General features: G+C 39.1%; 1 protein-coding gene across 1 annotated transcript; it reads right to left on the bottom strand.

Moving 5' to 3' along the window:
* Positions 1–3,734: 3,734 nt before the first annotated feature.
* LOC109916465 (eIF5-mimic protein 1) lies at positions 3,735–26,323 on the bottom strand. Its single transcript, XM_048614025.1, has 10 exons — positions 26,152–26,323; positions 21,312–21,415; positions 20,411–20,476; positions 18,991–19,126; positions 13,992–14,101; positions 12,660–12,830; positions 10,808–10,954; positions 9,642–9,780; positions 6,111–6,233; positions 3,735–4,165 (listed from the first exon to the last, which is right to left on the bottom strand). Exons 1-10 carry the CDS (start codon positions 26,156–26,158, stop codon positions 4,134–4,136), a joined length of 1,035 nt encoding a protein of 344 aa, XP_048469982.1. The 5' UTR covers positions 26,159–26,323; the 3' UTR covers positions 3,735–4,133.
* Positions 26,324–26,700: the final 377 nt, after the last annotated feature.

Below are 26,700 nucleotides of genomic sequence, written 5' to 3' on the forward strand. Positions count from 1 at the left end.
ACCACATGGAAGCCATTGTAAAAATGCTGAAAAGTCTATAACTTTAGCCTTATTTCTTATTTTCCTAACTTATACTGTGTATATCTGTAATGTAGCGTAACTTCTTTTTCCTTTATTTTCTCTATTTTTGTATCTAGGTATTTTGTACCCAAGATGGCACCATGTTGGCAACATTGTACACTTTTCACTGTACTCCTGTTCTTTTGTAACTTGAGTACACGTAACAACAAACCTAATTCTAAATACTCTTTCCCAGGCATCACAATGAAGTTTGCATTCAGCTATTAAGTTCAACCATGCAAGATCTACACAGATTTGGATAGATCCATGGACTTTTCATACTAGATGACAATCTCTGAGCATCAGCTTGTGTCTTTTCCTACAGACGAAATACCCTTGCTTCAAAATAGTCAGTTTCTACCTTTACAATTCGATGTACTGATATTCAATGTAAACAGCCACTGGCTTTGTTATAGGATGTGTTAGAAAGCTGATAACAGTATTCTTCCTTTTGAACAACTGTAGAAATGGAGCTCTGAAGATTTTAAATTGAGCCTCCTGACTTTCCAGGTCTTCCACTCTGCACATCAGATGTAAGTTAGTAACTTGGTCTTCCCTGCTTAAGAGTGAATGACTGTATGTGATTCTAAGCCAAAGTTAAAATTTTTCTTTCTATTTTGAAGGGTACTATTCAATTGCCACATAACTTGTTCTATGTCTCTTTGCTCATATAGTTTTAGGTGAGGGTGAAGAGTTTGTCCAACCATAATTTGGTATCAGAAATAATTCAATCTGCTTTCCATGTCTATATTAAAGCGTGTTTTGTTTACATTGACTAGAATACAAGAATGATCCTGGGGACGAAGGGCTTGTCATATGAGTCGTCACTGAGGACTCTAGGTCTGTACTCCATTGAATTTGGAAGAATAAAAGGGGGGAATTCTGATTGAAACTTATGGAATACTGAGAGGCCTGGATAGAGTAGATGTGGAGATGTTTCCACTAGTAAGACAGACCAAGACCCAAAGGCACAGCCTTGGAGTGAAGGGACAATCCTTTAGAACTGAGATGAGAAATGAGATGAGAAATTTCTTCAGCCAAAAGGGTATCAAATCTATGGAACTCATTGCAATAGAGGACAGTGGAGGCCAAGTCTTTGAGCATAGTTAAGACAGAGATAGAGAGGTTTCTCAACCCATTCTCTTGCCTTCTCCCTATAACCCCGACTCCCTACTAATCAAGAACCTAATCAGACATGATCAAATAGCCTAAATTCCGTTCCTATACCTTATGGTCTTGTACGAGTACAGCAGTAGCTCCAAAATTGATTCCTGGATTTTTGCTTTTCTTGGAGAGATCCAGCAAACATCTCAACATAATTAAGATCATCTATTTCATGAAACTTCCCATATTTTTGAAGGCTTCCATTTGAATTATTCAGAGGGGACTTCTTGCTACAATTGATAAACGGTGAATCTTTCTTTGAAAGTGACATTTAACCAGACAATCTTCACACAGGTGAATTTTCCCATCACACTAATTATGAGAATTAGAGCCAGTTTTATCAGATTAATTCATGCGACATGGGTAGCACTGACTAAGTCAGCACATATTGGCCACCCTGAATTTCCCCTCGAGGCGGTGGTGAACGGTCTTGAAATATTGCAGTGTTTGGAGTGTGGATACATCCACAATACTTTAGGGTGTTCTAGGATATTAACAGTGAAGGAGTGGTGGGACAGTTTCAAGTCAGAATGCTTTACAACTTGTTGGAAAATCTTCAGGTAGTGGTTGTTCCTATGCATCTGCCTTTCTTTCTAGGTGGTATGGGATTTGAAAGATGCCATTGAAGGAGCCTTAGTGAGAAACTACAATGCATCTTGTAGATAGTCCACACTGTTGTCTGTGTTTGTGGTGGGGCAAGAGAATAAACATAAAAGGTGGTGGATTGGACGCCAATCAAGTGGATTGCATGGAGCTTCAATACTTGTTGGAGCTGTACTCATCTGGGCAAGTGGAACTTATTGCAGCACAGTCCTGATTTGTGCCTTATAGATGGTAGGCAGGAATAAAAAGTGAGGCAGCAAGTTAGCATAATTTGTAACCTCTGATCAGCTGTTAGAATCACAGTATCTTTTTGGCTGGACCAATAGAGTTTCTGGTCAATAGTAACGGACAGGATATTAACGATGGGTGATTCAACAGCATTATTGTCACTGAATGTTAAAACAGGCATAGTTAGATTTTCTCTTGTTTGAGACAGTCATTGCCTAGCACTTACGTAACATAACTGTTACTTCTCACTTACCAGCCCCAGTCTGGATGGTGTTCAGGTCTTAATGCTTATGAACACAAGCTACTCCAGCATCAGAGGAGTCATGAATGGTGTTGAATATTGCAGTCATAACTTAACACCCTCACTTCTGAAATATTATTCAGAAAAAGTCATTAAAGCAACTGAAGATGATTGGATTTATGATACTACCTTGAGGCACTCCTGTAGCTATATCTTGGGACTGACAGGGTTGATGTAACATAAGAAATAGGAGTAGAAACAGGCCTTTTGGCCCCTTAAGAGTGCCCTGCTTTTCTAGAAGATCTTAGCTGGTTTGCCCCAGGCCTAAACTCCTCTTCCATGTCAAATCCTCATAGGCCTCAACTCCCAAATATTTTAAAAATCTCTCTCTCTTTTAAATACTTTCAATGATCTAGCCTTGACAATTCTGTAATAGAGAATTTAACATTCATGACCCTCTAGGTGAAGAAATTTCTTTATACCCTTGTCTGGAAAGAATGTTCCCTTATTCCGTAACTATGTCCTTAATAAAAAGATTTCCCCACTAATGGAAACATCTTAACATCTTGTCAAGTCTCCTTATGATTTTGTATGTTTCGATAAGAACATTCTTCATCCTGCCAAGCTCTACCGAATAAAGGTTTAACCTGACTCTGTTAGTACTGTCATTTTGTTTGGTGATTCATGTCTTAAATTAGGCATGGCAAGAGTTGCATCACAGAACTATCCCACAAAAATAAAGTCATAATAAAACCTTAATGTTTTGTGCAGAGCGAACAAAGCCTTTCACTACATGAGAGTGGAAGACTAACCTCAAAAGAGCACCATCTCTAGTTTGTAATATTGCTAGCTACACAGCAATACATCATGCTGTTAGGCCTCACCTGGTGCTATCAATTAGACCATGCTGCAGCAAGAGGTAACTACTCACAGCAGTCCACAAATCAGCTAATGTCATATTTCATTGTACAGGTGGTGACTGCACTGCTGAATGTATATAGCAACTTGGTCCACATTTACTTAGCATTTGATGTCTTCAATTTGACATGGTCAGTTCATATGTAATATCTGCCAGGAATAAAACATTTCAAAACGCAATCTTTGGTTGATCTCCTGCTTTTAATATCCTATGCCATTGTCATATTTTCTATACCCACTCTACTTTAGTTGCATTATCATTGAATTTTCAGATGTTGTATAATTTGTTTGTTTTTGTGACCTGGCATAAATTTTTACATTTCTCTTTGAACATCCACCACTCTAACAAGCCTGCCAAAATACAAGAGTGAATTATTTATAACATTAGAATAAGCTACCCAGTCTTAAGGTGCAGTTTAGAAACTCTTCCAAAAAACGTCCTTGCAAACAATTTTTGAAGATTTCAGTTAACAGACAAAAACAGCAAGGAATGTGTAATGTACTAGAAAAGGTCTCCTGACATTTTTAAAATACAAAAATGTTTATTCAAAAAATCCTAGTGCCAAATTACGTATTCACAAACAGTTAATAAACTACAAATGTTGACAAATCAAAAGGCTACAATAAAATTGTAAAGTTCACAGAATTTGAAAATTATGCAAGAAGATCAAAGTTATTTCATTTTAGGCTACACTGTTCCTTTTAAATAGTTTTACTAAGTTTAGCATACAGCTGAAATGTGTGGAATCTCACAGCAGGTAATGCTTCAGATCTCCGTTATTTCACATCAGTTCTTTGACACAAGGAAGGCTATCCTATTGTTTCCATTTGATTTGGAATCACAATCTCTCCTACTGAAACCGTAAAGGCAAGGGAACAGGCCTTCATAAACTATGTGGCGCTTGGTCAAGTCCCATTGCTAATCATCTTCACCTTCTGCAGATTCGGATTCTAGAAAGAAAAATCAAATTTATATAATAGGTTGATTAGTTCAAAAACAACTGTTACATCCTATCCCCACTATTAATAATCTGAAAAGTAAATGAGGAATCGAATCAAATATTGAATCTGTTTGCATAGTCTCCACAGCCTCCATCCCACAGAGAAACAGAGGAGCTAACGAGCCCAGTCATGATCAGCCAACCCCACCCCCCTCCTCCCCATCTGATCAGGACAGCAGCCCAATCCTCTCAGCCGCTTGAGGGGGACAGCGGCCTAAGCAGACATGAGCCAGCACATAGCGACCCTTCCAAGACGACACCAAGCAGCAACTATTTGTGCAACAGCCCCAGTAGACTGCCTGGAGCCCAATGAACAAAGGTGTCCTGGCACAGGTCCAAGTCCACAGTGTCCTGGACTCTATACTGAAGCTCCCTACTATCACTGTGGATCCACAACTGGACCCCAAGTAAAATGTTACACTTTTCTTTATTTTCAAACATTTTAAGTTATTTCAATCATCAGTATAGGAATTTAGTCATTTAAAGTACTGTATTTCAACTTATTGGGGACAGGTGGAATATTTTGTTTTTTTTGTTTCTTATAAAAGGAAGAAGCAACAGAACTTAACTCCAGTTTTGATCCAGAAATTAAATGAAGACATCCCATAATAAGAGATTTATTTCAAATAAAAACAATTGTTCATCCCGGCAAGGAAGCAAAAAGATAACTCGGATACGAAAACAAAATTAGTTTAGATAAGATTTTCCCAGGCCCCTGAAACTTCTCCATTTCCACCAATTGCCCTGCTTTAATTGGCTACTTGTGAAGTGTTTAGCCAGCCTCTTCCATTTCTTTAACGACTTTTGTGTATTTCACCTTTATGAATGCTTTTTGAAAATTCAAACAGTACATTATTGATTCTGTTCATTACCTTCGCTCATTAAAACCTCAAACTCAATAGATATAATTGAACAGGATCATTCTGTCACTAATCCATGTAGACCTGTTAAGTCTTGGTGCTATTTTACCAGTCCTTGGCAATAGATGTTAATTTTGTCTCTGCTATGGATGTCAAGCAAATTGGCATACACAAGAACTATTTAGTTTTTCTATGTTCTTGAATAATGGGCTTTTTTTGCTCACTTTCAATCCATAGGGACTGTTATAAAATCATGGTCTCTCTCTCTCTATTAAAACTTCTGTTTGCCTCTAAGGAATCAGCAATTCCTTTTGCCAAATGCTTCCTTCACAGATCCTGAAGGACATGATCTTGTGTGTCTTGTTAGTTTGTTCTCACATTCCATTTTGACACAGCCATTTTATTGCTTTCATTTGTATTCTAAACTTCTCCCAATCCTCAAGCTTACTACTATATTTGGCAACATTATCAGGCTCTTAAATTGAAGATTACATTGATTTATTTTCTTAGTCAGCAGGACCTCTTTTACAGTGGGGTTTTTATTCTCTAAGGGAATATATACTTACTGTATTTAATGAGTTAATTCTTTAAGTATTTGCAATGCTTATCTACCATTATTTATTTTAGTTTTGTTTTCAAATATACATTGGACAACTTGCCCATCATTTAGGTTAAAGTTCTGCTAATATATTTAGTGATTCTCAAACGCTGTTGAGAGTATAGAAAGAGAAGATCAAACGTCCAGAATATGGCACCTTGGATTTCCAGATTATACTTGTACCATTTGCATACTTTCTAACCTCAAACACGATGTGCAATTATACTGACGGCAGAATCAGGCATATTTTCAAATGTCAGAATTATTGTTTTCACTCGAGAAAAGTCGGAGTACACTGACTATTTAAAAAACACGACTTATTTTAACATAGGTATTTGTCATATGTGGGGAATTTGGTGCAGGGAATGAGAAGTAAAATTATTTGGCCTTGTATTGCAAAGACACAGAAATAGATTCAAATATTTTGCTAATACTACCTTCTTCAGCATTTTGTAGCCACTCGACAAATTTCTTCATTTGCTCAAGAAACATACTTCTGCCTTTGGGAACATGTGCTTCCTTATACCATTTTAGAATGGCTTCTTCACTCAGAACATCGGCTGTGATTCAAAGCAGTTAACAAATGTCAGCAATTACTAAAATCAAATGGAAAATCCACAATCTGTAGCAAACTAAAAAGCTGCCATTCTCCTTTGATGACAGCTACTGAATTCAGGCAACACATTAAATGCCAAGTTGATAGTCTCTTCCTAATGGACTAACACAGATGCTCAGTGATATTTAAAGGCTATTGACTCAGCAGCCTGTTCAAAACTGTTCTACTATAAGTGCAACAGATCTAACAGATGCCCTTGTCATTAATCACTCTCATCCTGCAAAAGGACTCCTTTTACTAGGCCACACTAAGCATAGGTACGATCATGTGGCAGAGACATTGCTGAAGTACCAGATGGTTATAATGCTATCGGCCAGTTGACTTTGCTTGCCAACCTTGCTTAGAGTGATTAAGGCTCAGTAAAATATTTTGATCTGAGTCACAGTGGCCACTTTAATTTAGCTCCCAAATAGCCTCCTTTGGCTTCTTCTGAAATTTAGCATTATCAGGGCATGTGTAGGTGCTTGCAATCTTGTTACATTTGTGAACAGTAGTCAAAGTTTCAAAGAAAGTTGCAAATCTCAGTTCATGGTGTCACCTCAACCTGCAACTATTACCAACTAAAAATGATTCACCTCATGCCAAATGAACAGGCAGTGGCTAAATTGTGTCACAATAAAGGTCATGATTTTGGGCTGCTAGTTTGGTTTCAGCTGTTGCACAATGCAACCAGCAAAGTTTCTCTAATCCCAACCTACTGTCTGGGAGTTTAATATTAAAGTTAGAACAATTAAACAAAGCAAGCTTCAGTGGCTGTGCGCAAGATTTTCAGCAGCATATAAACTGCTCCAGAAACAAACTCTGGGGCAAGTACATATTTTTAAGGGATATTTCCAAAATGACATTGGCTAAAGCAAGATCGAAAAAAATCAACCAAAAGGTGGAAGGATAGAAAACAAATCTTGGACGGGGGTGGTGGTGGTGGTTATAGCATTGAACAGAAACTTAGCCGCACCAACTGCACCGATATTGTAGTTACAACATTCAGTCAGAGATAGGGAATTCTAGTGAGTAACCTGCCCGACGCCCCAGTGTCCATCCTCCTCCTACAAGCCACAAGTAGAAAGTGATACAATGCTCTGATATTTAGCTGCAAGACTGCATGTCCAACACCAAGTCAGCAGCACATCATCCAAAGCAAAGTAGCCCATCTGATCAGCACCCATCCACTATCTGAAATATGAACTTCAACCACCACTGGTAAATAGTGCACTCTGCTGCCACCGCCACGATCTCTAAATAGTACTCAGCAGTTAATTCAACCTGCAATATATCATCTAGAAGGAAAGGGAAGCAGATTGATGGGAACACTGACTTGCAAGCACTTCCCCTGCAAAACCCTCTCCCCCCCCCCCCCCCCCCCCCCACTAGATCAAGGTGGGAGGTTACCACCCACTATGTTTCCAAGGAAACTGGGATGGGCAATAACTGCTTGCCTTGCCAACAATGCTCACACCCCATTCAATATTCAAAAAGCACAAGTGTAGTTAAAGACATGGCATGATTCAAATTTAAGAGCATTGATGATATTTCAGTTTCATAATGCAGTAATACAAATACCATCACAAATTAAATTTAGGATATTTGAAAAGGGACAGCCTTTCAAATGCTAGTAGTTTTCGATTACACAAAATTTTAGAAATGAAAAGTGCAACAATTCTAGAGAATTGGGGCATGAGTAGAACATGTTGAGAAAGGTAATATAGAAAGTTTCCCTAGGTCTGGGAGAAGTTAAATCTTTGGGGTTGCTAATCAACTGCCCTGCTTTAAGAACACATTTGTAGATGTTGGTTGAGAACAAAATGAGGATTAGTTTTGACAGGATTCATGTTTGAATAACCTGTTTACAAGTTTCAAGCTCAAGCTTTCAAAATGACTTCAGTGATGCAATGGATCAGGGTCATGTCATCTATCAGGTTATATCCTACAAAGCCAAGAGCTTTAGTGCAGCCTGAACCCAACATAAAGGGAGGCAAATAGAAAGAAATCTGCAGAGATGAAAACACTGACATGTTTCTTGATACACGTAAGCCTTCCCCCAACTTCAGTGAATTATGCAAAATTCTTGACTCAAAATACTTGAAAGTCAAAGTATGAAGGACACCATCGTACTCTCTCCTCCTAACCCTATGTTTAAACAGTTTTCAGTTTCCTATTACAACTTTTGCACTGTTTTTTCCATTTGTTATGTCTTGTCAAACCTCCTCTGCTTAGCATCCAAAGTATCACTTTTTTTGATGATTCCATTCAGCATTCATTACTTCAAATCTCAGAGGTCAGCAATCTCAATGCAACATCCAAAGCCTGATGATTTAACCTTCACTGCTTTTCAAATGGTACTAAAAAGCATTTTCTTGCAAACGTTCAATCACATTCACTAGCATATACTGCAAGGAGTGGTGCATAACAGAATCCCTACAGTGCAGAAAGAGGCCATTCGGCCCATCGGGTCTGCATCGACTTTCTGTAGACCCTCCCACCCCCCATCCTATCACTATAACCCCACATTTCCCACGGCTAATCCACCTAACCTGCACATCCCTGGACACAATGGGGCAATTTAGCATGGGCAATCCACCTAACCGGCACACCTTTGGACTGTGGGAGGGAACTGGACTATCCAGTGGAAACCCACACAGACCTGGGGAGAATGCGCACATGCACGCAGTCACCTGAGACTGGAATTGAAGCCACGTCTTGGTGCTGTGAGGCAGCAGTGCTAACCACAGATATTGTGCTACCCGATGCTGAGAAATAGAAGAGATTGTATGCATTTTCATTTATATTGAATTTGTAAGTTCTTTCAATTCTTAAACTATAGCTTCGTTTTTTGGAATGGTTAGCTTAATAGTTACCACCTGATAGCAACACCCATCTTTATCTGTCACAACTCTTACTCTTGTTGTGATTCCTTCCATTGCTGCATCTTTTTAAAAGCTTACTTTGTCTCCTTTATGCCCGAATTCTCCCATAAACAACTTTTAACTCTACGTTGAAAAATAACTAATTGCTTGCAAAATCTGGTTTTATTTTCCACAACCACAAGTGCTCATCTACCTTGCCAGTTTGTACCTTCCTCCTATAGGATTTTAAATCCAAGTTTAGTTTAAACTAATTATTCATGATTTACCTCAGCTTTTTAAAATCAATCACTTAATGCTACCCAACCTTGGCTCTCACACGAAATTCCCACTTGTACAAGTCATCAGTTCATACAGTCTACAAGCCAAGATATGAACAAACAAGATTGCAAGATGCACATTTATGACAGACACAATAACAACTTTACATCTGTTAGGTATTAATTGTAATAGATTGCTCCTTGAAGAAATCTTGCCAATTAAATGCATACCTTTGTAAAAAAGCACAATGATCTTCTGGAAAGCCTTCATAAAGTGGATATTGTCATAGCAATATTCCTGAATCTTCTGCAGTAGGGTCAATTCTGACTGACCTTGGGTACTGAACACTGCAAGGAGTGGTGCATATTGCTGAAAATGATTACAAGTGTATTTAGCTCTCTGTAGTTGACAAATGACTATCTGCTTGCCTCCAATTATTACTCAAATTCCAAATTTCTCACAAATGTTCTAGATTACAGAAGGTATCTTGGGGTACATTTTTTTCTTCAAATGTGATTTGTAAGAATAATGGAATAATATATTAGCAATTTGAACACTTGTCTTATATGATTTTCGATCCATCATTTGTGTGTGTAGAACAAGAGAATGTGTTCATTGATTTTCCCAATGCATATTCCTGACGTGATGTTCAGAGCAGAGCACTGAAGACAAAAATGTTCCCATTTTAATTTTGTCCACATTTTTAAAAAGTTAATAATATTTATTGTCCAGCTAAATATTCAAAATGATTCCAACAAAAATAATTTATTACAAAAATCTTCAAAAATAGCTTTATAATGACCAGAATAATAAATCGTGAAATAGTCTCAAGACAGCCACATTTTGGTAATTGTGCAGGGAATAAAGGTGACACTGAAATGGGTTAAATTGAACAACCTTTCATCTCTGGAGTGTGACTGACATGCTACTTTGTCAGCTTCCCATGGGGCAGCATGCAGAAGACTGGCTTGCACATACCAGCCAGCTGTTGGAACCAGGTACCCAACCTCAAGGTAGGGCTTGCCATCATGTACACAACCGCAGGGAGGAGGAGACAGGAAATGTGGAGCGGGGAGAGGAGCCACTATCTTTATGCTTACAAGCTGAAAAGTGGATTGCAAGATACATAACATTTTTAAGCCGCGAATTTCAACGCTTTTAACCGAAGATTTTGCAGATACATGTTCATAAATGAGTGTTATCAAGTTTTTGTAAACTATTTAAACAGCTCATGTGCTTTTAAAATCCCACACTTAATTAATCTAGAAGGGACGAATGAAGCTAGAAAAACCAACTATATTATCACAACTCATTAAGAATCAAAAAGTCGGCGAGAATCTACCATCTCTAGTTCCTACACTCAAATGGGTAACTGTTCATTCTTTGAAGTGCATACCTTTAGATGTTTCAGAGCTTGTTCTGTGACTAGTTCCTCTTTCTTGTTCCATTCAACAGCATTCATTACACAGGTCCACAGAAGTCCAATTACTGCCTGTTCTGGCAAGTCATTTCTCTTCATCTCATCTTTGAGATACAAGACTATCTGAAGACAATAGGTTTCGGTGAAATGATTCGTGCCTGGCACTAACCACAAACTTCCTTCTTTCCATCTTTCTCCCGATTCCTTTCCCTAAACTGTTTATTTGGTGCAGAATGTTTCTCATACCAGTCCCTCTCTTCAGCCCCAATCACATTCACACAATTGTCTTGGACAACACAAGATTACAGTATTTAATTTGGGGATGCTTCACAACTGTGCCCAATCAAGCTGCCACATTCACATTTATTGCAAGGATCACTGGGGTTGTTTTAGCCTCTCTTGCTGAGAGATCCTGATGCCAAACGTAGTAGCTGTCACCATCCCAATGGAGATCAACTAATAAAGCATCTACTGATTAAACTTAGTTGGACATTAGGAAAAGTAGGTACTCGCACTTCAAAATTAACAGTTCAGCTGAAAGGCAAGTACATCTTCACCATATATTCTGCACATCCTTTTTTTTTTAATAATAAGCAGTACATCAATCCAAAATTCCAACATGTAGTTGCTCATTTCTCAGCTATTCCTTTAGGGACTGAAAGGTACTACATACAAAATAATGCCATTCTGACAGCAAGGGTTTGGCCCTGTTTCTGACACCATGCTACTGGAAAACAATATTAAATGGTTAGCATTCCAGGGGTGATGGTCAACAGATATTTTGAAGCTGTGTACCTCAAATTACAAAGTCTTAGGTTGCAGCTGAGTTTCCCCAAGCACAGGAAATCTGGCGGGTGAAGGGAGGTGATGGGATTTTTCCAAAACAAAAAATTTACATAGTGCCTTTAACACAACTAAATATCCCAAAATTTCAAAGATGCATTGTACAACAAAACACTGGCATATTGACTGAGATATAAATCAGAAATGAAGGGGTATGAAGTCAGAAAAAAGTATGGCAGACAGTTGGGAGTGTTATAAAGAGGGTATTCCAGAGACGAGCGCCTAGCTAACTTAAAGCACAGCGGTTAGCACTGCTGCCTCACAGCACCAGGAACCCGGGTTTGATTCCACCCTCGGGTGACTGTCTGTCTGTGTGGAGTTTGCACATTCTCCCCGTGGCTGTGTGGGTTTCCTCCGGGTGCTCCAGTTTCCTCCCACTATCCAAAGATGTGCAGGTCAGGTGGATTAGCCATGCTAAATTGCCCAGTGTTCATGGATGTGTAGGTTAGGTGGGATGGGTCTGAGTGGGATGCTCTGAGGGTCAGTGTGGACTCGTTGGGCCGAAGGACCTATTTCCACACTGTAGGGATTCTATGATTCTACCTATAACTGGTAGGAATTCTATGATTCACCAACAGAAGGAAAACAGACTGAAAAGGCCAGAATCAGACAACAGATTGCTTCGGATTGTGGGGATGAAGTGCAAGAACTTCCCCAATTTCTCAAGCAAATCAGCCCTGTTCCCATGTTCCAATCTCCCTCCAGTACCTGTTGACCAGAGTTTAAATTACTTCCACATCCAGCCCACTACCCCAACTCGGAGCTCCTTTCCGTTCGACTTCATCCCTTGGCCACAAAAAGTTCCACGAAAAAGATCACCTTCCCTTTTTAAACGATCTCAGTTCATAATGGTTCCACTTTTTAAAATGACTGGTCTTGTTCTACAGCTATGTTTTTGAGAACTCTTTATAATATTTATGACTATGAGCCAATTATCTAGCAATTAGAGTATTAAAGTTTTCAAACCACCTCTTGGCTAACATACCTCTCTTATGGGGCATTCCTGAGAAAGTTTTTCTTTGAGTTCTTTTTGCAGCTCTTTGCGAGTTCCCAGAGATTGCTGGACTCTAAGAAAGTCAGATAGTTCCTTCAGACCTGCATTAGTGAAGTATGTGGCAAAATGTTCAAAGTTTTGTTTGTTTGCTGGGAAGAGTTCCTATGGAGGGAGGAAAAAAGTGTTAGGCAGTTTAAAAAAATTCACTGCCCATGGTCCATGTATAGTAATTCATGGCTGATAATTCAATATAATCCAAAATATATACTTTCAGACAATGATTTATCCTAAAATATCAATTGCACTAATAACTTAAATGTAAACAGCAAATCAAAGTTTTCAGACAAGTTGTTGGAACCTGGTCTTACCATCTCCCCTTCCCAAGTGCTGAAGCCAAATGAACTTTGCGGATTTCAGCCAAAGTGATTATTCGCCAAGTGAGCAAAGACCATGACTTGAACTTGGTTGGGAATTTTCTAATATTTATGGCTCAGCTATTCACTGCCTTCACTAGCTGCAGCATTAAAGAGTAAGCAATCTTAGTTTAATTATCTCTCTTCCCAATGTTTTACAGATTTCCATCTTTAATAGGAACTCTCAAGCAGGTTTTCACTACCTTGAATTTAGAATAGAGTCATATAGCACAGAAACAATCCCTTCAGTCCAAGCCAATCCTAATCGGAAACTAAACTAGTCCCACCTGCCTGGTCCTGGCCCATATCCCTCCAAACCTTTCCTATTTCTGTATCCATCCAAATATCTTTAACATTGTAAGTGTGCCCACAGCCGCCACTTCCTCAGGAAGTTCAATCCACACGAACCACCCTGAAAAATTTGCCCCTCTTGTGTTGTTTAAAAATCTCTCGCCTCTCACCTTTAAAAAAGGTGTCCCCAGCCTTGAAATCTCCCATCCTAGAGAAAAGACACCTATCATTAACCCTATCTATACCTCTCGTAAATCCCATACTTCACCTATTAACAGGTTCTTCATTCAATAGACAAATTGGGGCATGCATAATGTTAGAAATTATAGGCACTTGATTTGGATATTCATGTGCATTTTCACCTAGAAAATTTCCTCAGACGTTGATGCAAATGCTAATTCAAATTAAACATTTTAGTAGTACACAAATTATACTGCCATCTGTCGCTCTTTGCTGATATCGTACGCAGACGTCAAATTTTCTCCACAGTAGCAATTTCTTACCTTTCTCCCAGACTAAAAAAACTTCCCTAAATATTTCAGAATTTAATCTCAACCTGGTCTTTTGTGAAGGCATATTAATGCCCAGTTGTAAGGTGCCCGAGTCAGATATAACTCACCAAAAGCCTCTTGTCCAAATTGGATTTTTTGAGGGATGAGGTAACAGCATTTGCATCTTTTTCTGCCATCCAAGCTTTAAAAACCTTGACAGCAAATGATGCAGATATTCCTGTTTTAAATAAATCAGAAAAATACAGATTGAAGCTGATGTTCATAGGCCATAACGTCAAATGTGGTCAGGTTGGTAGCACTCACCTTAAACGAAAAGGTTTGGGTTCAAGTTTCATTTCAGGCACTAAACTACAATGAAAGGTGATAACTGTGACTGATGAAATTTTGAAGCAAAGCCCTGTTTCTTTCTTAAGGTGGACATTAAAAATTCCATGTCACTATTTTGATAAACAGCGGAGAAATTGGTTATTATCAATTACTCTGTGGGAACTTACTGTGGGTAAACTGACAGCCACATTTCCTACACATAATGGTGACTACACTTTAGAAGTTAGAGTCATTACACAACAGATGATCTTTTGGCCCATCAAATCCATGCTGGCTAGCCACAGAGCAATCCAGTCAATCCCATTCTCCTATCAACCCCTGTAGTTTTGCAAGTTTATTCCTTTTTCAAGTACCAATTGTGTTTACTCTTCAAATCAGACTGTTTTCACTTGCACCCCCCACATGGGCAATTATTTCCAGGTCATTATCATTCACTTCAGGGCTTTGGGAAATTATGGCTCTAAGAGTCTCTATATAAATGCTAGCCTCTCTCTTTCACATTAGATTGAACACATGGTTAGTAGCTTTGATTGTTCATTCTCTGTTATTCATTGCATTCTGGCCGATTCCAAGTCCTGCCTGATAGAATTCGGGTATATGATCTACAAAAAGGAACAAGCTCCATCATACAACATTACTGTTTAATTATACCACAAATCAAAAAAAAAAGTACAAACAATTGGCATTTGGTTTAGACAGGATTGAGGTCAATAATATTAATTGTGTTTTGTTTGAAAGTTTTTCTTAAGAAAATAATTACTTTCATGCTGCACCCATGGGAGTTTAACCTAACTTGCCGGTCAGGAAAGGCACAGGATTAAGTGGAACACCAGTTACATCCTGCCTGCAACTCTTCAGTGACTTCAGTGGAGAGCACAATTGGCTGAAGTGTAAAACCAACACTGCATCCAATGTTGTTAGTTTTCCTACCTATGGGTTAGGGAAAGAAATTGCTGCATGTATCAGAACATAACTGGGCAGAATTTGCCCAGACTAATCCTTGAAGAGAAAACAGCTAGAAAGTTGGGAAAATACAGCAAGCAAAAATATTGGAACCTTTAGATTTCCAAAACTTCCTCTAAAAAGTGATTCAGAATCTCACTAATAAGTGCCATCTGCCTCATTTCTATGCCACTACCAATTTGTCTTTCTTTGTCAACTATACGAGGCAAATTGCTAACTTGCATGTTAGTCCAAGCAGCAACAACTTGCTGATTGCTTATCCAAGCCTTCGTCCAATTTGATCTTTACCATGACGTCCCTCAGACAGGATCCTGCTGCATGCTTCATTCACAAACCACTGGCCTCAACACATCATCACTTTCAGTCCAATTCCTACACCATTTCAGCCTTTCAAGACGCAGACACCCATGACTTGAAGACTTCTGCCTTACTGCTTTCAGTGTATGGACACAGACATCTCCTGCATCAACACAGGATGCATCTTATGAAATCAGCCTACATTCCCCTGCCGGTTTAGGTCATTAGAACTAACGTGGACCACAGCCTCTGACTGCTCCCCTCCCATAGAAGGAAGTCCTGCAACCACCCCGTGACACCCTTAACCCAAGAACCAGGGAGGCAACACCATCCTGGAGTTATATTTACTGCCACAAATGTCCGACTGATTCCCAGACTGTGAAATCCCTTACGACTGTTGCTCCTTCATTCTTTCTCCTCCCCTATGTCACCAGTGCTGCCATGGGCTAGGCACTGGCTGCATTTGCCTGAGGAACTTTGACCCTCAGTTCTCCGTATGAAATGCCTACTGGCAAGCAAGAGAGGTTCAAGGAACCCTTTCACTACCTGCTTGTTTCTTCAACTGTTTGGTGCTCCCCTATTCTGCCCCAGTCTGTACGCTTCTAATCTGTGGGGTGACTCCCTCTCAATATGTGCTAATCATGTAGACCTTTGCCTTACATGTAGAACAGTGATGCCAACTGCTGCTCAAGGAGTACGCTGCCTCCTTGGTGCTGGGGTTAAGGATGCTGCAGAGTGGTTGCAGGACATCCTTCTAAGGGAAAGGAGCAGTCAAAGTTGTGATCCACATTGATGTCAACGATGTAGATAGGAAGAGGGACGTAGGCAGATTTCACAGAGTGAAGAAATAAAGGACCTCAAGAGAAGTAATTTCAGGATTACTCGCAGTGCCGTGAGCTAGCAAGCATAAGTACAGGGGAATCACTTGATTGAACACTTGGCTGGAGAAATGATGTTCAAGGGACTACAGTTCTGAGGCTCTGCACCAGTTCTGGGGCAACTGGGATCTGCACAAGCTGAATTGGTTACATTTTAATGGGGCTGGGGCTGATATCCTTTCAAGGAGATTTGCTAGTATTGTTGGGGTTGGTTCAAACTAGAAAAGCGGAAAAGAAGACAGGATGACAAGAAACAAAGCCAAAACACCGAGTCTGCTTTGAATGCAGAATGATGTCAAAAAAGGACAAACTTAGCAGTCTGCCTGAAAGCATGCAGTATTCACAACAAGCCACGTCATCTAAAGGCAAATAGAGGCAATTCATAATGATATAATTACTACTACAGAAAAAATATCTGCTTGATTACCATGACCGGAAATCAACGTTTTTCAACCTTTAGGAAGGACAGACAAGGAAAAGGAAGTGGAGTTGTGCTGATAATAAGGGCTGAGATCAGTACATTGGTCAGGAAATATCTCAGAATGGAAGAACAATATGCGGAATGTGTGGAACGAAGAAACAAGCAGACATTGGTTGGAGTTATTTATAGGCCATCTAATAGTAGTGGCAGTTTGGGACATGGTACTAATCAGAAAATGAGAGACGCTTGTAGCATGGATAACAGAGATCATGGGTAACTTCAATCTACAAATGGACTGAGTGAACCAACTGAGCACTAAAGCTGTGGAGGATGCATTTCTGCAGCATCTTAGAAATGGTTCTCTAAAGCAACATATTGAACAACCACCTACTGGGGACTACATTATAAAGCAATAATTTGGACATTGTGACTGAACATAATTCAAATTTTGTAGATGGCTTAAAGCTAAGCAGGAGTATGTGATCTAAGGAAAATGTCAAATATTTCAGGAGGATTTGGATAGGTGCAGAGATTGGGAAAGAACATGGTAGATGGAATATAAATATGGGAGAATGAGGTTTTCCACTTTAGTAGCAAGAGCACATGTTCAGTATTTCCTAAATAGTGAGAGGTTGAAAAGTGTATGTGAAAAGGGACTTGTGGGTCCTTGTAATAAGTGACTGAATGCCAATAGGCAAGTGTAGCAAGTTATTAGGAAGGTTAAAAAACCAAAAGAACTGCGGATGCTGTAAATCAGGAACAAAAACAAAGTTGCTGGAAAAGCTCAGCAGGTCTGGCAACATCTGTGAAGGAGAAAACAGTTAACGTTTTGGGTCTGGTGACCCTTCCTCAGTATTAGGAAGATTAATTGAATGTTAACATTATCTCGAGAGGAACTGAGTACAACAGTAACAAAGTCTTGCTGCATTTCTTTCAGATCATGCTTAGATTGCAACAGGAGTACTGTATGCAGTTTTGGTGGTCTTACCTCAGGAAAGATATTACCACCACAGAGGCTGAGCATCAAAGGCTCACCAGGTTTATTGCTGGAATAGCAGGTCTGTCTTATGACAAAAGATCGGGCAAACTGGGCACGTATTCTCCAGAATTTCAACGAATCAGAGGTGACCTCATTGGAACTTAGAAAATGCTTGAAAAGGATCAACAAGTTAGTTGCAGGAAAGATGCTTCTCCCTGGTTGGGGCATTTAGAAGCAGAGGTGCAATTTCGGATCAAAACAAGGAGAACTGTTTCCCCAGATGGGTTGTGGAAGTCCAGTCTGAGTATGTTTAAAGTCCAGGTTGCTAAATTTTGATCAGTGGCTAAAAAGCATTGAAGTGTTACAGGAATGATGGCTCCTGTTCCTACATTTGTGTTTTGTGAAACATCTGTAATACTTGCTACAAATACAACCCACAGTCTTTGATTGTGATTCATGGGAAATTGAAGTATCATGTTGACTACAGTATCTATAAATTCAAAAAAGTATGGACATTAAATATACAATGAAGGGTGGCCTTTCCTATCGGATCTAGTGAAATTACGCTCTTAATAGCAATAAATTTTGTTTTATTCTTTCAACGTGACAGGAGCTCAAAATTATAATTTGACATAATGATGATTATTGGTCAATAATGGTCTCCGAGTGAACATGACAGACTAATTGTACACACACTTCCATTATATATAATTAGACTTAGACTTATTTCTGTACAATGCAAAAGTTTCCTTTTAAAAAGGTACAGAACCCCAGTATACATACTCTTCCAAGTAATGGGCAGGAGCTGAAGTTGTCACAAAATTACAAACACTACTCTGCTTGGGAAAGATTTAAGTTTTTGAACTCAAATGATTACTTATTAAAATCAAAACATTTTCACAAATTCATTTCTACAAGTGGGTGGAGTTGGAGAATGATTCAGAAGCTCAAATATTTCACGTGAAATAACTTTTTTGTTAAACCAGCAACCAAACAGATCAATTTTTTGAACATTTTAACTTCTTTATTTGCAATTACCAATATTACAATTCCAGTAGTTCAAAAAGTAGTAAAAAGCTGGCTGATGTAACATTATGCACAAATTTAATGCACTTATTAGGAGGACTGCCATTTTTACATTCATCACTAGACCCCAAACTCAAGCAATTACTTTTCATTTTTAATTACTAACTTTAACTCAAACTACTTTTAGAAAAAAAGTGAACATGTTCCAGTATTACCTTCTTTAACCAAATTATCCGAAAATAGGCTTGTTAAAATTGTAGATGGGAGTGATCCATTGGCCAAGAGGATACCAGTTAGCGTTGCCAACTTAGTCTGTTCTGAAGCCGAAAATGCTTTTAGGAATAGCAATAGCTGAGAAAGTATAACAAAAATAGATTTGCAAAGGAAGAAAGCATAATGAGGAACATTTGATATTACATGCACATCTTACACTATTTTGTCCTTTCACATTCACCTGTTTCTTTTATCTACAAGACTTCATGTTTTCATGCCTATGTATTTTGGCTGTGCAGTTAAAGTTAAAATTGAGATCAATGTGGAATAGACTGCTAATTCACTTGCACTCGTTTTACATTTTGCAAATTGTTGAAGTCTGCACCAACTACTTTATATGGTGACCTTGGTTAGCACAAAAGACTTACTAAGTACTTTTATAGCTTTATGCATCCAAATATACTGCTTTAAAACAACCCTTGAAAAAATCATTGCTGTTTCAATATCTTTCTTCTCTTTCCAACTGCTCCTACATATATTTATCCTCAACAATGGCTCTCTCTTATACTAACAGTCGTTCCACAAGGGTTCTTCTGCTAAGGCCTTAACTTCAACAGAAAGCTCATTCACAGCATTGTTCCTGAGCGTTCTACAGCAACTGACTGAAATTGCCCCATGGAAATTCTAACCCATTATCTTTCACAAAAAAAAAAAGTGCTGAGCTAGGATGGCCTCAATAAAAGTACACTTTTGCAAAGTAGAGACCTATATTCTGCTACCACCTCCCCCCACCAGGACTTCAATATGAACTTCATGTTTACTGTTTGATAGCAAGTCCTTCATACTTGCTTACCTCATGACTTCATTTGACACCCCCTTTGAAGCTATGGTACGACATTCGCTCCAAAATAATTCTCCCCTCCCCCCAAACAGACTCTGTCATTCTCCCCCATGTGTCTTGAAGCCACCCTGATTCAGGTTATCCACTGTTCCATCCCACAAGGCTGCCTTCTTCACAAGTGAGCTCAGTGAGTGGTGGCAGATTACATATTGCAGAGAACCTCAAAGCTCATCTTTAATCCTGTCCTCACCTGAGGTCCACGTGCGCAGACTTACAGCAAGTACCACTTGATAGCAATTAGAAGCAAGAATCCTGTTCAGTCCAAGGATGTTGAAGCAAATTGTGGTGCCTCAACTGCTGTCCCAATGGAATTCAGTGAACTCAGCAATGACTGTTGATGGAACCTCAGATATTACTATTTGCACAATTTAACTCTATGAAGCCTTATCAGTCATGATTTCAATGCCATATTGAGAAAGAATAAAGGTTAACTTTGGAAACAGACTTGTAACAATTCTTCATACTCAGGGATTCTGATGAGATTATGCAGAGTCTAGTTTAATTTGCTAGGAATAAAGTACCTTTTTGATGGAATCTTCAAACGCTTTTTCCAGATATTTGTAACGCCTGATAAGCTTATTGAAGACCTAAAAAGGAGAAGCAAAAAGAAAAGAATTAAAATCTCTAAATGTCCAGCCCAACTATGAAATTAAGCCTATAATTTGCTTAAAATCTCAAGATTAAAAATAACAGTACCTGGTTGCATTTAACTGCATTGTCAGCCCCTATTCCTGCTTATATACAGGAAGGCAGATTATGTATATGAAATATTTTACATTGGCTGATGTGGTTCTCTGATCCTATAAGTGGTACAGTTCTTAAGAGATACTCTGCCACAAAAATGCAGTACACTCACACTTCATATCAGCATCCATGATGCTACTGAACAGAAGGAGCTGCAGACAGCTTTGCTAAAGTACAGATTAAAAGAAAAACAAGTCTTTTCGCTACCCATAGGTGGATTGTGATGGGGACATCACCCTAAACTGCAATCATGAAACTATTTCTGGCAGCACAGACACGACCACTTTCAAACTGACCTGTTGTCCAAATTGGGACGAGGTGACCAAAGTTGAAATGGTAGCTGGCAATGCTGTCTTCTTGTTGACTGGCTCAGTCTCTTCATTGAAATCTCAGTTACGCCCATTTATGAAATAAACTTACTGCACTGGGAGCTGCACTGAATGCAAAATGTATTCTTTTTAAATTTAGGGAAAAAAAAGGATATGTTGCTTTTAGCCCTGAACTAACTAATTCATTGCTATAAATTAACTGACATTTAAGTTGATAAATTGTATTTTTAATGTATGTTGTCAGATAGAGGTTACATTGCAAGGTTTCAGACAGGAATCTGTTGGTATCACCTAAAGTAGTTTTAAGCTGGTGCCTACTTCACAGCCACGTGCCAAAGCACCTGCTTACCTGAGCGTAGTTTCGGATGATTTGTTGATCTTCAGTGGCACCAAATACACAGTATTCGGTCACCTTGGTTCTGTCTCCATCATCAATACGTGTTCCTCCTGGGGCTACAAGATGGGAATAAACAATCATCTTTGTTTCAAGTGTCACATGCTAACTACTACCAGTTACATCTTTGAAATTCATATTAATATTCAAGTCTCCTTCACATCAGATCGATTAACTATTTTAAAGTGGTGTATGAGCAATCTCAAACTGCCCAACTCTATTTCCATTCTGATTATTTCCACATGCTGCACATTTCATAAGGCAGAACAAATTCAGCAACTAAAAACTTGCCTACAATAGCAGCTTTAGTCCCAATTTATTCTAACAATTTGCATTTAAATAGCACACTTTAAATAGTAAAATGCTCCAAAGTATTTCATAGGAGTGTAAATAGAGCGCGAGAAATGGCACCAAGCTAAAAAAAGGATGTACTACAACAGAACCAGAAACTTAAAATCAATCAGAGGTGGGTTTGAAGGAGCATTTGAAAAGGAGGAGGGAGGCTTTGAGAAGGAACACTAGTGCCTCGGCAACTGTACATGGCCACGAAAAATAGGGCAAAGCTCAGGGAGGAGGAAAAGGCCAAACTTGCAAGAATGTGCAGACTTAAGCATTGTAGTGCAGAACAAGGTGAGAGATTGGGAGGGTCAAAGGTTTGCAGAGATTTGGACACAGATGCAATTTAAACTTTGAAGTGTTGATAGGCAAGGAAGCAATACTAGTCAACAAGCAGCGGTGACAAGTGAAACAAACTCGACTTGCCACCTAAACATGGGAAGAGTCGTGCATTGATTCAAATTTACAAAGGATGGGTGATGGGTGGTCAGGCAGGAAACATTGAAACAGTCGAGTTTGGGAATAAAGAAGCCTAAATGAGGACTTTTAGCAGGAGAGGACTTCAGACAGTCATGGAGACAAGTGGATATTACAGAACTGGAATTAGGCGGTCTTGTTGATTGACAGGACAGGGAGTTCAAAGCTCAGCCCAAGGTAATGGAGGAAGGCCAAGGTTGCTGGCAGTCATTAGGCAAAGGAAAGAATTAGAATAAATCTCTGCTCATCTTGTACATACTGTCAGAGCCGCAGCCTGACAACACTAAATGCAATGGAAGGATTAAGAAAGTGTTGAAAAGAGAGCTGTTTATCATCAGTATACATGTAGAACCTAACATCGTGCTTTTGGACATATTGTCAAGGCAGCATTTAAGTGAGAAACTGGATGGGGGCCAAAGATTGATCATTGAAGGGAGCAACATTCACTCTAAGCTGCACGGTTGTTGGACCGCGAGCCTATGAAGCTCAATCTGCATGCCATTCTCAGCACTGACTTCTGGTTTCAGAAATCAGCTATGCACGGACCTCGAAGAAACCAAAACTAGAGAGAACGTATTGGTGAGGTGACTGTGGAAGCAGACATTTTCTGAATATGCCTGAACAGTTAAGAACAAGTTCATGGACTGTGGTCCCAATGCGCTGCAGAATGGAGGTCTGAGGTGGATGGTGTAGTTAGCTAATTCAAAATCCTTCAGTCAAGGAGAATGAAGAAAGTACACCATACTCAGAGACAATGGATAAAAGGAAGGAGACATGGAATGTCATTTATGGTTTTAATTAGGACTATTTCAATTTTGTGGAAAAGACTGAAGACACTCAAGAAGCTGCACTTTCTCTTATTCATGATCGGGACGAGGGCATTGCTGGCTGATCCAGCATTTATTGCCCATCCCCAAGTGCCCAGAGGGCAGTTCAGAGTCAACCACATTGCTAAGAGTCTGGAGTCACATGCAGGCCAGACCTGACAAGGATGGCAGTATCCTTTCCTAAAGGACATTAGTGAACCAGCTGGGTTCTTCCCGATAATAGACAATTAATTCATGGTCATTCGATTCTTAATTCCAGATTTTTTTTCTTGAATTCAAATTCCACCATCCGCCATGGCAGGATTCAAACTCGGGTCCCCAGAACATTGTCTGGGTCTCTGGATTAACAGTCCAGTGATAATACCACGAGGCCATCACCTCCCCTTGATTATCCAGGATAAAGCATCCCATTTGATTGGAGTGACATCTACATACATCTACTCCCTCCACCATCAATAGTAGCAATGGATACCATCTACAAGATGCACTGCAGCAATTCAAAAATTCTTAGACAGCACCTTCCAAACTCTCAGCCACCAATAACCTAGAAAGAAAGGGCAGCAGATACAAGGCAACACAAACTGCATGTTCCCATCCAAGGCACTTGTCACCCAGACTTGGCAATAGCTTGCCCTTCTTTCAAGGTCACTGGGTCAAAGTGCTGGAACTCCCTCACTAAAATTGTAGATACACCTAAAGCATATGGACTGCAGAGATTAAAAGGAGGTAGCTCACCACCACCTTCTCAAGGGAAACCAGGGATGGCAATAAATGCATACCTGAGTGCACAGTCTGAGTTTTCCGCTAACTGATGTCATTACACTTTGGACACACAGATAGCTGACCGACGGAAGACACTGACTCCATGACCGAGGTTGACTGAAGGAGATGTGGTTACAGTTAGATTAGAATGTCATGTTGTGCTGTTATGTAACAAAATGTTACATCATTGTCTGCTCTGGAAACTGCCGTAATACAAGCTGCCCATTTGGTCTTGCTCTGTCTAATGACAGAAGTTAAATCAGAGCATTTATAACCTTGGCATCCTGATGAGCCACAAGCTGGGCTTTTAACACCATATCCTTTTAGTAACAAAGGATGCCCATCTCAACATCAACCACCTCTACCCCTCAGCTCAGGAGGCTGCTAAATCCACATTTATTCATTTCAGTCATTCGTGTCCCTTTCAGACTCAACCATTCCAATCTTCTCCAAGGTGACCTCACTTCTTGTAAACTTCAGCTCATTCAAAAACTGTTACCCATTATCTTTAGATCCATTAAGTCCAGCTCCCCTATCATTCTTGTCCTCACTGACCTTCAATGTTCTCAATTTAATGCTTCCAATCCTATGCTGTTAGCGTAACTTAGGGTACAACTTCTGAATTCCTTTGGCTTGTGCTTCCTGTCCATCATCTCCATTTCCTAATACTGGTAGGCATGCCTTTAGTAGATAAAATTTTACATTTGGAAATTTTTCCAAAACCTATCTTTCCGTCTATCATCCTCCTTTAAGATACACATTAAAATCAACCTCTGATTATTCTTGCAGGACTTTGTAACTAAATTAAACATGAAATGTCAATTTCCCTACAATCACAATGAACATTTATTGATCAATCAAATATACATTACAGTCAACTGTAAACAATGGAGACTTTAGTGATTTAATATCATGTTACTCGGCTTAGCCGCACTTCATTGTGAACAAAATGAAGGTAACGCGCTCGTGGGTTTCAAAAATTAAAGGACAAATACCGGAAGCACTTGTTTAGCACATTTCCATTACACAGAACCACATTGTGACAATGTGCAACCTTCTCCAAGCTTATAAATCTTTATTAGGCAGCAGAGGAAGGCACGTGGGGAGCTACCAGGGGAAGAGAACATAACTCACCAGTTTTGTTTTAACGTGTAGTGTTTTAGAAGAGAAGCAATTAGATTTAACTAAATCGAGTCTTTGTATGACTTTGTAACAAATGTACAAATTTGTACCTGTATAGTCCTTCAGCATTTTATTCCTCAACACTATATTTTGACTGAATGCATAAGGATGTCTCACTACTTCAGTCTTTACGTAGTCTGGACAGCAATTTGTTTGGATTAGTACTTTGTGATCTTCTGCACAAGTTTCAAATGGTTTTGAAGTTTTAGGCAACTTTTCCACTACATCCTGCACTCAAATTAAGAAACTCATTTCAGTCATCCACACCACAGAGACAAAAATCACTTAATAAATAGCCCCCAAGAGCATTTGATCTAATGAGGATCTTGTACCAATTGATCAATGGCCCTTAAAGAAGAAATGGTCAGTGGTAAGTGTAAGTGAGGGACTCTTACCAATTAAGCAAAAACAGTCAGTGAGCTCAGTATCAATCATGGAGGCCTGAAAACATGCATCACTATCTTAATCGTCAAATTAGATATCACAAAATATTCTTGTGTCTTCGTAAGGAATCATTAAAGATACCAAATAATGAATGAAAATTGAATAATAATTCCTTTTTTTGAAAAACAGGCAGCAGCTTAAAGTAACTGAGGTGCATGCCAAGTTTGAAAGTTAGTAAAGCCTGTTGTCCAATCAGAAGATCCCACAGGTAAATGGAGAGAGACCAGAGTGTCTTGGCTCCACGTCCCAAGTTGAACTGGAAGGCAGGAGCTACTGTATGTTGTAAAATCACTGCCTTGTTTTAAGGATTATTATTTTATGACTTCAGTAAAGTTTGCTGAGCTACCTCCTCAGACTGTCTCCTGCTGCCTTAATTGTTAAAGTTTCAAATGGACAATTGTGGAAAATCAGTTTCCGTACACCTCTGAAAGGCCTCAAGATATTTTTCTAAACTAAATAAAATGTAGTTGTACTTGTGGCAGCATCAAGGGAGAGCTTATTAAAAACTGCTCCACAACAAAATATTCATTTGCTTCTAGTATTTTGAATAAATGCTTTATACTTTAAAATGACTTTAAAAAATTGTCTTGGACATTAAAAACAATTAGAACAAAGGAAGCAGTTATCAAAAATGAGCTTTTAGATTTTTGTCTATATCAATGAATAAACCACAGTTTTAAACCAACACCCTTAACATTTATATTAAAACCACATTTCATTCTTCTTTTGTTACTTAGTCTATTAAAGAAAGTTGAATTCATATTTACCAAGCATACTCCCAGCTATCAATATATCAAATAGAGTGTCTGCATAACGACGGTAATCTAGTCTCGAACCCGTTACATCCAGAAACTTGGATACTGCTTCAAGGTCATTTCCAGCTTCATTGAGACCTTGAATGATTGTGTCTCTGAAGACTGTTGGTTCAAACTTCTCCTTTTCATCTGCACAAGAGATAGCATTCCAGTCACACAAATCACCTCCAATCTACCCAGATAACAATTATACAATTTGCACCATACTCAAGTCATCAGTCTTTTCAAGTAGCATAGACACTTTGTAGTGAGGGTGGTTGGAATAGCTGAACTCGTCAGGGGAGTTATTTTTGTGGTGACGACAACTTGACAGCAGTAATTGTGGTATCAATTATTGATTACTTTATTGGGTTATGGAATAGTTTAAACAAATCTCTACTTGATCGTGCAGACAAAAGATTGAAGTGAGACAAGGTGTAGAGCTGGATGAACACAGCAGGCCAAGCAGCATCATAGGAGCAGGAAGGCTGACGTTTCGGGCCTAGACCCAAAACATCAGCC

The sequence above is a fragment of the Rhincodon typus genome, chromosome 2, assembly GCF_021869965.1.
Source record: "Rhincodon typus isolate 14 chromosome 2, sRhiTyp1.1, whole genome shotgun sequence".
NCBI classification, from domain to species: Eukaryota; Metazoa; Chordata; class Chondrichthyes; order Orectolobiformes; family Rhincodontidae; genus Rhincodon; species Rhincodon typus.

Excerpts from the sequence above, each read along its gene's own strand:
- LOC109916465 (XM_048614025.1), bottom strand. Across the intron at positions 6,234-9,641 it reads CATTGTGCTTTTTTACAAAG|CCGATGTTCTGAGTGAAGAA; the intron begins GTATGCATTTAA and ends TTTGAATCACAG. Across the intron at positions 4,166-6,110 it reads GCTACAAAATGCTGAAGAAG|AATCCGAATCTGCAGAAGGT; the intron begins GTAGTATTAGCA and ends TTTTCTTTCTAG.